Source organism: Cebus imitator, unplaced genomic scaffold (genome assembly GCF_001604975.1).
Source record: "Cebus imitator isolate Cc_AM_T3 unplaced genomic scaffold, Cebus_imitator-1.0 Scaffold18, whole genome shotgun sequence".
Taxonomy (NCBI): domain Eukaryota; kingdom Metazoa; phylum Chordata; class Mammalia; order Primates; family Cebidae; genus Cebus; species Cebus imitator.
In genome coordinates, this window is record NW_016107333.1 from 5050493 (window position 1) to 5062319 (window position 11827).

The following is an 11827-nucleotide window of genomic DNA, read 5'->3' on the forward strand; positions in this document are numbered from 1 at the left end:
AAAAAAAAAAAAAAAAAAAAAAACAGAAAAAGGAAAAGAAAAGAAAGTGCTGGGAGATGGGAGAGATCTATGACCAGAGACTATTAGATGTTCTGTTAGGCTGTGCCCCTTGAGCACAGGCTCATTGTGTAGTCACACTCTAGAATGCTGGGGTGGGAGGTGAGGTAGCTGGAGAAAGAGACTATAAGACAGACGGTAGCTGACTAAGACAAAAAGATAGCAACAACATGTTACTCCCTGCAGTGGTCTGACAATTGAATTAGCTCCTTAGTCAGGGTCTCTGCACATTCGTCTTCAGATGGAGTTTCTTTCAAGCTGTTCATTCACAAGGTCATGAAAAATGCACATGCCAGTCACCATGGGGGTGAGTGCTTCCTTTCTTTTTGTTTTTGATTCTGCTAAGAATATTTAAATTCACATACTTTGAAAATGAAGAACTTTGAGACATTGACAACTGGCGGCTCCTCCAAATAGGGTAATGAACAGGGCCTGGGACTCTTGGCCTTTGATACTTTGGTTGTTACATGATTTGAGGGCATGTTACGGCATGGTAGGGGCTGACATCTCCCTAAAAAGTTGAAATTTTGTAAGGAACCAATTTTACTTTTGCATATCATCCAGATTATGAAATGACAACAAAGAAGTAACTTTGCCCTATTCCCTCATCTACTTTTTTTTTTGGAGACAGTCTCGCTCTGTTGCCCAGGCTGGAGTGCAGTGGTGTGACACCGGCTTACTGCAACCTCCGCCTCCCGGGTTCAAGCGATTCTTCTGCCTCAGCCTCCCAAGTAGCTGGGACTGCAGCACATACCACCATGCCCAGCTAATTTTTGTATTTTTGGTAGAGACGGGGTTTCACCATGTTGGTCAGGCTGGTCTCAAACTCCTGACCTCATGATCCACCCGCCTCGGCCTCCCTAAGAGCTGGGATTACAGGCGTGAGCTACCGCTCCTGGCCTTCTCATCTACTTTGAAAGTATTGTCTTTTATCCCATCTATTATATCTCTCTTTTTAACATTCTTCTCCTGACCTTCCCTGGAAGTTCACTGTCTCATCCCCATCCACATCTTGTGTGTATACCACACACACCACCACCACCAATTACCATCAGTTACATACGAGGCCTTGGTGAGGTCCGGCTATGCTTAGGGCCAGAGTATAAACTGGTATTTCCCTCAGTTCTGAGCAGCAGACCAACTGGAATTTTTAAGTAGTACTCTACTGAAAGTTTGAATTTGACAAAAGATAGGTTTCAGCAACCAGATTGTCAAGGCAGCAAGTTGTTGGACATTCTCTTTAACTTGGATTTGACTATAGTGTCACTCCATATGACAGACACTTTCTCCCTCTCTCCTTTTTTTTGCCCCCTTCCCCGCTTTATTCTATTTCTCTTAAGAAACAAAACATGAGAGATATTGAAACCTCCTTTAGTTCTCTTTAATTATTTATCCACTCCCAGAAGGAAACAAAGTACTAAAGTTAGTGTACCTTCTTTCTCCTCCAAGTTTTTATACTTAAAATATAAGCTGTTTGTTCTGGCTCATGCCTGTAATAGCGCTTTGGGTGGCTGATTTGGGAAAATTACTTTAGACCAGGAGTTCAAGACCAGCCTGGGCAAATAGAGAGACCCCATCTCTCCAAGAAATCTAAAAAATAAAAATTAGCCAAGTGTAGTGGTGTGCACCTGTAGTCCTAGCTACTTGGGAGGCTGAGGTGAGGGGATCCCTTGAGTCCAGGAGTTCTATGCTACAGTGAGCTATGATCACATCACTGCGTTCTAGCCTGGGCACTAGAGTGAGATCCTATCTCTAAATATATATGTGTATGTATATGTATGTATACATATATATAAATAATCAGAATCTATAGTGTTGCTTTTTAAAAGATTGACCTAAATGGTGTATTTTTAATACATATCTTTTTGCATCTTGCTCTTTTACACTGTTTTTTTTTTCAATATTTTCTGTGTGTATTAATGCGAATAATTCTAGTTCATTTTTATCTGTATGTCATATGAATAAGTCATAATTCATTTATTAATTTCCCTATTGATGAATATTTGGGCTGTTTCCAATTTTTTTTGACATTATAGAGAAGGTTGTGATGTTTAGACCCTTAACAAACACAGGTTTGAACTGTGTGGGTCCACTTATACATGACTTTTCTTCAATAAATATATTGGATTATTATTTTTTTTTTATTTAAAAGGTCTTGCTCTGTCACCCAGGCTACAGTGCAGTGCCAGGAGCACGGCTCATTGTAGTCTTGACCTCCTGGGCTCAAGTGATTTTCCTACCTCAGCCTCTGAGTAACTGGGACCACAGGCATGCACCACCACACCTGGCTGTTTTTAAAAATTTTTTGTAGAGACGTTCTCACCATGTTGCCCAGGCTGGCCACAAACACCTGGGCCCAAGCAGTCTTCCTACTTCGACTTACCAAAGTGCCGGGATTACAGGTGTGTGCCCCCAAACACAGCCAGAAAGCTTTTGGAGATTTTGAAAAATCCCGCGTCTGGGCGAGGTGACTCATGCCTGTAATCTCAGCACTTTGGGAGGCCGAGACAGCCAGATCACCTGAGGTCAGTTTGAGACCAGCCTGGCCAACATGGTGAAACCCTGTCTCTACTGAAAATACAAAAAATAAGCCAGGTGTGGTGGCATGTGCCTGTAGCCCCAGCTACTCAGGAGGCCAAGGCAGGAAAATCTCTTGAACCTGGGAGGTGGAGATTGCAGTGAGCCAGGATCAGGCCACTGCACTCCAGCCTGGGTGACAGAGCAAGACTCTGTCTCAAAAAAAAAAGAAAAGAAAAGAAAAGGAAAAAGAACTTGGCCGGGCGCGGTGGCTCACGCCTGTAATCCCAGCACTTTGGGAGGCCGAGGCGGGTGGATCACGAGGTCAAGAGATCGAGACCATCCTGGTCAACATGATGAAACCCCGTCTCTACTAAAAATACAAAAAATTAGGTGGGCATGGTGGCGCGTGCCTGTAATCCCAGCTACTCAGGAGGCTGAGGCAGGAGAATTGCCTGAACCCAGGAGGCGGAGGTTGCGGTGAGCCGAGATCGCGCCATTGCACTCCAGCCTGGGTAACAAGGGTGAAACTCCATCTCAAAAAAAGAAAAAAGAACTCACAAACTATGTAGCCTAGAGCTATTGAAAAAATTAAGAAAAAGATATGTCATGAATGCATAAACTATATGTAGATATTAGTCTACATATAGTTTTTATCATTAACATAAAATATACACAAATCTATTATACAAAGTTAAAACTTATGTACACACTTATAGGTCATACATGGCACTATTTGTGGTTGAGAGAAATGTAAACAAATGTAAAGATAAAATATTAAATGTTGGTTTTTTTTTTTTTTTTTTTTTTTTGAGACTGAGTTTTGTTCTTGTTGCCCAGGCTGGAGTGCAACAGCACGGTCTTGGCTCCCTGCATTCTCCACCTCCCGTGTTCAAGTGATCCTCTTGCCTCAGCTTCCTGAGTAGCTGAGATTACTGGCACCTGCCACCATGCCCAGCTAATTTTTGCATTTTTTAGTAGAGGTGGGGTTTCACCATGTTGGCCAGGCTGGTCTGGAACTCCTGACCTCAAGTGATCCACCCACCTCAGCCTCCCAAAATGCTGGGATTACAGGCGTGGGTCATCATGCCTGGCCCTGAACAGGTTTTTAATGCAGACAAAGTGCCCTATTCTGGGTGGGGGGAAACTGCCACAAAGGACATATTAGTAAGGAAGAGAAGTGAGTACCAGAATTTAAGGCAGGAAGGGGTGGGCTAACTCTATTTTGTGTAAATGTTGCCAGGTTTATGATCAGGATTGTCCTATGTTTAAAATTGTAAACCCCTAAGCTTTGAAGGGAAATGAAAAATGCCAGCTGTCAGTGTTTTGATTGTACAGCAAGAAGGCCTAGGTAATAAGAACCCTTTTTCTGGGTTGATTTTATCTATGCTTTTCCCTGAAGTCACAAAATACCTTGCCAGTAAGAGACTGCCTTTCCAAGAGCTTTTGATACGGACAATGTCCCTGGCCACTGAGAACCCCAGAACTTCAGTATTGAGTTCAATGCCAAAGATGTCTAAGTGGTTTACTTGCCCTCAAACACAGTATCTCTTAAGTCTGCCTCTAGATCAAGGGGTCTTAAGGATCTTTAAGGTTCATTATACATGGTACTTTATGGAACAGATTGTCAGTGCTATGTAAGAAAATTCCAATAGATAGAACATCATAAAAGTCAGGAAGGATTACATCATTGAAGATGCTATTGTTGTTATAGAAAAGGCCAGAGGCCAGGCGCAGTGGCTCAGGCCTATAATCCCAGAACTTTGGGAGGCCAAGGCAAGTAGATTGCTTGAGCTCAAAAGTTCAAAGCCAGCTGGGCATGGTGGCTTACTCCTGTAAGCCACTATCCCAGCACTTTGGGAGGCCAAATCGGGTGGATCACCTGAGGGTGAGGAGTTTGAGACCAGTCTGACCAACATGGTAAAACCCCGCCTCTATTAAAAATACAAAATTAGCTAGGCATGTTGATGACACACACCTGTAATTCCAGTGCCTTGGGAGGCTGAGGCAGAAGAATCGCCTGAACCGGGGAGGCAGAGGTTGCAGTGAGCCAAGATCACATCACTGCACTCCAGCCTGGGCAACAAGAATGAAACCTCATCTCAAAAAGAGAAAAAGAAAAAAAGAAGTTCAAAGCCAGCCTCAGCAACATAGTGAAACCTTGACTCTACAAACAGTATAAAAATTAGCTGAACATGGTAACATGCACCTATGGTCCCAGCTAATTGAGGGGCTAACGTGGGAGAATCGTTTGAGCCCGAGAGGTGGAGAATGCAGTGAGCCGAGATCACACTACTATACTCCAGCCTGGGTGACAGAATGAGACGCTGTCTCAAAAATAAAAATAAAAGACCCTGAAAGCCATGAAGCCCAAAACAATAAATTCCTGCTGAATAAAACTCTGTACCTGTGTTATACATGACTTCACAAGATTTACAACAGAGCCAAACAAGGATCATTAAAAAGATTATGAATATGACAAAAAAAGGTGGATCGTAGGATGAAGGTTTTCAAGGTTTGGATCTTGGAGAAATTTAAGAGCTAGTAGATACCACACCAGAGTAATTAGCATAAGATAACTTGATGGAGATGAATGCTTCTGCACCAGTGCCAGGCAATGAGGAATATGTAGAAGCAGTGGCAGAAAACAAATTGACAGTAGACAGCCTAGCAGAAGGGTTCTAGTTATTTAAGACTACTTTTCACTCTTTTATGTCATGAACTATTCTGTGATACGCACACTTGAACTAAAGTAAACAGTGGAAGAAGGAATGGTACCGTATAGAAACATTTTTAGAAAAATGAAAACATAAAAAGTCAGACAAATTACCATGTATTTCTGTAAAGTTACATCAAGTATACCTGCCTCTTGTGCCTCCCCTTTCGCCTTCTCCACCTCTTCCTTCTTTGTCACCCTTGAGATGGCAAGACCAACCCCTCCTGGTCCTCCTCTTCCTCAGCCTACTCAACAAGATAACGAGGATAAAGATCTTTATGATGATCTACTTCCACTTAATGAATAGTAAATATGTTTTCTCTGCCTTATGATTTTCTTAACATTTTCCTTTTCTTTAGCTTACTTTATTGTAAGAATACAGTATATCAGTGGTCCTCAAGCTTTCTGGCACCAGGGATCAGTTTTGTGGAAGATAATTTTTCCATGTACTTGAGTGCACAGGAGATCATTTTGAGATGATTCAAGCACATTACATTTATTGTGCACTTTTTATTATTACATTGTAATATGTAATGAAATAATTATGCCATTCACCATAATGTAGAATCAGTGAGAGCCCTGGGCTAGTTTTCCTACAACTAGATGGCCCCATCTGAGGGTGATGGGAGACAGTGATAGGTCATCAGGCATTAGATTCTCATAAGGAACGCACACACACACAAAAAAAGGAACGCACAACCTAGATCCCTTGCATGATCAGTTCACGGTAGAGTTTGTACTCCCATAAGAATCTAATGTCACTGCTGATCTGACTGGAGGTGGAGCTCAGGCAGTGATGTAAGCAATGGGGAGCGGCTCTTAAGACAGATGAAGCTGCACTCTTACTTGCCACTCACCTCCTGTGTGGCCGGGTTCCTAAGAGGATATGGACTGGTACCAGTCTGTGGCCCAGGTGTTGGGGACCCCTGCGGTATATAACATACAAAATATGTGTTAGCAATTTATGTTATCAGTAAGGCTTCCTATTAATATTAGGTTATTAGTTGTTAAGTTTTGGGGGAGTCAAAAATTATATGCAGATTTTTGACTACACAATGGGTTGGCACCACTAACCATTGTGTTGTTTGAGGGTCACCCATATATCTCTGTAAATGTCCTTTTATGTGTGTGACCATGTTTGATAGTTTATTTAGATTATATCTTTTTTTTTTTTTTTTTTTTTTTTGAGACAGGGTCTTGCTCTGTCACTTAGGCTGGAGTGGAGTATTGTGATCATAGTTCACTGCAGCCTTGACCTCTGGACTCTAGCCTTTCTCCTGCCTCATCCTCCTGAGTAGTTGGGATTACAGGCATGTGCTACCACACCTGGCTAATATTTTTATGTTTTTGTAGATATGAGGTCTCACTATGTTGCCAGGGCTGGTCTTGAACTCTTGGCTCAAGCGATTCTCTCACCTTAGCATCTCAAAGTGCTGGGATTACTGGTGTGAGCCATCACCATTGACTAGGTTAAGATCCTTTAGGGGTATAGGGTAGAAACCCACCTAGTAGCTTAAACCAGAGGCAATCCAGGGATGTCTCAGAACTTATAAGTACATATGGCTAGCATCAGAAATCTAATGACCCAGCCTTAGATTATATGTAAAATTGCGGTAGGGTAGGTACCTCTTACTTTTACTAGAAATTACCAAATTATTCTCCCCGTAGTTGTTCCAGTTTACATGCCTTACCAACAGTATATGTTGATTCTTCATGGGCACGGTGGCTCATGCCTGTAATCCCAGCACTTTGGGAGGCCGAGGCAGGTAGATCACTTGAGATCAGGAGTTTGAGACCAGCCTGGACAACATGGTGAAACCCCATCTTTACTAAAAATACAAAAATTAGTGAGACCTGGTGGCACATGCCTGTAGTCCCTGCTACTTAAGAGACTGAGGCAGGAGAATTGCTTGAACCCAGTAGGTGGAGGTTGCATTAAGCCGAGATCACGCCACTGCATCCCAGCCTAGGTGGGCGACAGAGTAAGACTCCGTCTCAAAAACAAAACAAAACAAAAAGAACAGTATATGTTGGTTCTTACTTATTTCTCCGCATCCTGGATACCACTTGGCATTATCTGACTTCAAGTTGTTGCCATTCTGGTATGTATGAAGTCGTATTTGATTGAATTTAATTTTCACTTTCCTGTCTGTTTAGTGAAGGTAATGTCTTCCTACTTTCCTATCATAGCACCCTGTTTGTTTCTTTTATAGCACCTATCACAAGCTATTATTATGGGTGGGTTTGTTTGTGTGTTTATTGTCTGCCTCCCTATCTAGAACATAATCTCTGTGAAGGCTGGGATCACATTTCTCAGGTTTACTGTTGTTTTTTTTTTTCCCCAAAAATAAAAGGGCCATTTATTGAAGAGAACAATTTACTGTCTCTTGACAACGAACAGCATTATCTCTGTTATTAGGAATAATATAATACCACCTCATTCTTATTATGTATTACAATCATTATGTATATGTGAATACATATATAAAATACAGTTACTGCATGGTGACTAAGCAGTTTTGGAATAAATCCATAGACTAAGTCACAGCATGCATAATTGTTTATATCTTAACTGCTCTTTATACCTGAACAGATTTTCGTTAGGCATACTGCTAATTTTCAAATGATGTAATAAAAATTCTGGTGGCAGTACTATATTATTTTGCTGACTTACATTTGAGAAAAAAGAAGCTACCTGCTTCATCTATTTTTAAATGGTATATCCTGAATCTTCTTATAAGAATACATGTATAGAAACTTAAAAGATCCTAAATTTCTCATGAGAAGACATTATTTGATCTTTGTCACTAGAGTGTATTCGCAAAACATTTTAACACTGCAAACATTAGAAATTTGAAGACTGGGCATGGGAAAAGGTTTATTCTCTGCTACAATGATGCTGGAATACTACACAAGGCCTCTTAGTGACGTCAATCAGTTGGAGGTAGGACTTTATCAATGAATTGCTTGACATCCATCATTTCCTGTTGACACGAACTGTGCATCATACCTTCATAGGTTTTAAAGGTCACATTGGCTGGATTCACCAATGTTTTTAGTTTTTCAACCGTAAGAGAACCAAACATCAGGGGAACTAAAGGGTCACAATCTCCGTGGCACTGAAGAATAGAAATATCTCTATTGGTGCCACTGATAGGCCCCTGTGGAAATGATGCCCGAAGTGGAAGCCAACAACTGAGTGCAGTGACACCCGCCAGTTTCTGCTGCATGGCAAGGGCAGTATATAAAGATAAAGCTCCTCCCTGAGAAAATCCTTGCAAAATAATTCTCTTTGAAGGAATGCCATTCTTCACTTCTTGATCAATCAAAGTTTATGTTTTCTGCAACCTGTTTAATCCCAGGTTCATCCTCCTGTGAATCTGGTGAAAGCCCAATAATATCAAACCCTGAAGGCATAGCCATGTTCATATTTAATGTAACAGGCATAACAGGCGCATGCGGGCAGATACATTTGGTATGTGAACTTCTGATACCTGCAAAGTCTTCTGCCGATCCGTGCCCAGTATCTCCCAATCCATGAAGGAAAATCACTGCGGCGGTAGCCTTTCGGGTGGCGGGGACGACGGCAGGCAGCTGGGCTGACATGTTATTGCCACGCATACACCGGCTCAGCTCACACAGCAAGCGAAGGAAGAGCAGGCGCCTGGCCCCGGCCGTGGGCGGTGCGAGCTGCGAGTTAAGGCCGGCCCCACGGGGCGCACGCTTAGGAGTGGTGCACTTCCTTCTGCCCGTTCCGCGCGCGCGCGCGACCCCGCGTCCACTCAGGTTTACTGTCTTATTCCCAGCTCTACATCTGGTATGGAGTGGCATTCAATAGATATTTAATGAATGAACCAAGGTCGGGAAGTGGGTCATTTAGTAAGTCTAACGTTGTTGTAAGAGAAATACAGAAATAGAAAGTAATTTATCTTCCTCCTATCCAAACCTTATGCTTTCTTTCTTTCTTTTTTTTTTTTTTTTTGAGATGGAGTCTCGCTCTGTCGCCCAGGCTAGAGCAGTGGTACTATCTCAGCTCATTGCAGCCTCCACCTTCCGGGTTCAAGTGATTCTTCTGCCTCAACCTCCTGAGTAGCTGGGATTACAGGCACCCACCATCATGCCTGGCTAATTTTTGTAGAGACAGGGTTTCACCACGTTGGCCAGGGTAGTCTTGAAGTACTTGCCTTAAGTGATCTGCCCACCTCGGCCTCCCAAAGTGCTGGGATTACAGGTATGAGCCACAGCACCTGGCCTATACTTTATTTCATAGCCAGTTCATGGTACCTGATTATAGTCTACATTTCTTTTGTTCATTTTTCAAGGCTTTGAATAGACTTGACTAGGAGGTAGTAGTAATAGAGAATAACAGAAATAGTGAGTCACACCTGGATTGATTTGATAGGAATGGCTATCAGCTCCAGCCTAGGGCCTGTAATTTGAGATCTCCTGATGTCCAATTAGTCCAAGTCGTTGCTCTGTGGCCCATATCAGAGAAGATAACAAAGCTCTGATGAAGTTCATTATTAGATAAGAAATTAAACTGAAAGCCCTTTGCCGTTTTTGGGATTCTCATTGACAGTTATTCTTGTCTTACCTAATATAAGACTTTCTGAGATAGATAATAGGCAGCTTCATCAGCAGAAATTCAGTAGGCTAGGTGTAGTAGTTTTTTTATTTTTGAGAAATATAAAACTTGAGTACAACTAGAATAAATCTCAGTTAACTTTTCTGCAGTCCCTTTTTTTTCCACCCAACCACTCTTAGTGTGGCATTTACTCTCAGCAGCTCGGTACATCCTTTGTCGGCTTTATTCAGTTCCTGAGCTTTGCTCTGGCTACATCCTTAACTCACTGGCTTGGTTAAGATCTTTTAGAAGTATAGGGTACAAAATCACCCAATATAGCTTAAACCAGAGACAATCCAGGGATGTCTCAGAACTTACAGGCACACACAGCTAGAAATTAAGAGTAGTGGAAATGCCTACTAAAAGCTCCCAAGTTGATTTCCTCTTTTCAAGAGAAGAACTAAGCTGAAGTTGGAATCTCTTAGTTCCAATTACAAATACCTAGGGAAAGATGCCGTCCCACCGTGGGCCAGATGCCTCCCTGACTCCATTAAGCTGTGGCCATAAGATTATGTTCTACAAACATGGAAGCCAAGACCCACCCCTGTAACGTGTGGATGTTGCAGAAGGGCAGCTCCCAGGAAAGAAGAGATCCTAGGCAGATATACCCATAGGTATCTAGTGAAATTATCTACTGAAATTAATTATAAATTAGCTGAACATGTGTTCAGAAGCTCTGAAGCTTCTGAATTTTTACCCAGCAACTTCTTTATATCGTCCATTTTCTTTTTTCCCCTCAAGTCCTACGCGGCTCCTTACCCAATTTGCTGATTTCTTTTCCATAGCCAATTGTGAATGTATTCTCAACAGATCCCTGGGCTCATAAGTGAGCTTTGGAGATAACAAGGTGTGTTTTGCTCCCTATTTATTTATTTTTCTGGAAGAATTGGAAAGTAGGACTATTATGTATGCTATAGCATCTCTCTGGTATTCATTTATTTTATTTTATTTTTATTTTTTGAGATGAAGTCTCGCTCTGTCACTGGGCTGGAGTGCAGTAGTACGATCTTGGCTCACTGAAACCACTGCCTCCTGGGTTCAAGTGATTCTCCAGCCTCAGCCCCTGGAGTAGCTGGGATTATGTACATGTGCCACCACGCCTGGCTGGTTTTGTATTTTTAATAAAGACAAGGTTTCACCATTTTGGCCAGGCTGATCTCCAAGTCCTGACCTCAAGTGATTCGCCCCCCTCGGCCTCCCAAAGTGCTGGGATTACAGGTGTGGGCCACCGTGCCCAGCCACATGTAGTTTATAAATGTGTCCTACCCAAGCTAGTGGGAAATGGTGGTAAAGCAGGTATTGTGAAACTTACAACCTGGGAAGTTCATTCTGCCTTTTCTGAGATCTTTTATTCTCTTGTTACAGGAACATGACATAGAAACAACTCATGGTGTGGTCCACGTCACTATAAGAGGCTTACCCAAAGGAAACAGACCAGTTATACTAACATATCATGACATTGGCCTCAACCGTATGTATTTTATTTTACACCTTCCCTTCTTATCATACTTAATCTTTGTATATTAAAAAACAAATGACAATGATATTCTAATAGAGCAGAGGTTTTCCCCTCTCTGTGGTAACCTTCTCTCCTTGTTCCTACATTTGTTAATGGTATAAAGTTCCTGGGAAGTGTGCAGGGGAATGTGTTTTGGGGCTACTGGAGTCATATCTTGCTGTCATGTTTGTTGAAGGATTGAAGATTATACAGTGAATTAAGAAAGTAGAACTGAAATCCATGTTTTCAAGCCTGTACTTTGTTTTTTTTATGTTTCAAATTAGAAAATTCAGAGTTGGAGGCCGGGCGCGGTGGCTCACGCCTGTAATCCCAGCACTTTGGGAGGCCGAGGCGGGTGGATCACGAGGTCAAGAGATCGAGACCATCCTGGTCAACACGGTGTAACCCCGTCTCT

The 11827-nt window shown here is 42.2% G+C and overlaps 1 protein-coding gene and 1 pseudogene across 7 annotated transcripts in view; one reads left to right on the forward strand and one right to left on the reverse strand.

The window, feature by feature from the left end:
- NDRG3 (NDRG family member 3) overlaps window positions 1-11827 on the forward strand; it is a 91234-nt gene that overhangs the window by 41218 nt on the left and 38189 nt on the right. For all 7 annotated transcript variants that reach the window (XM_037732746.1, XM_017512629.2, XM_017512623.2 and 4 more), the window contains one exon: window positions 11280-11385. In XM_037732746.1, coding sequence (XP_037588674.1) covers window positions 11280-11385 — 106 coding nt within the window. The remainder of the gene's footprint in view (window positions 1-11279; window positions 11386-11827) is intronic.
- LOC108292046 lies at window positions 7571-8926 on the reverse strand (annotated as a pseudogene).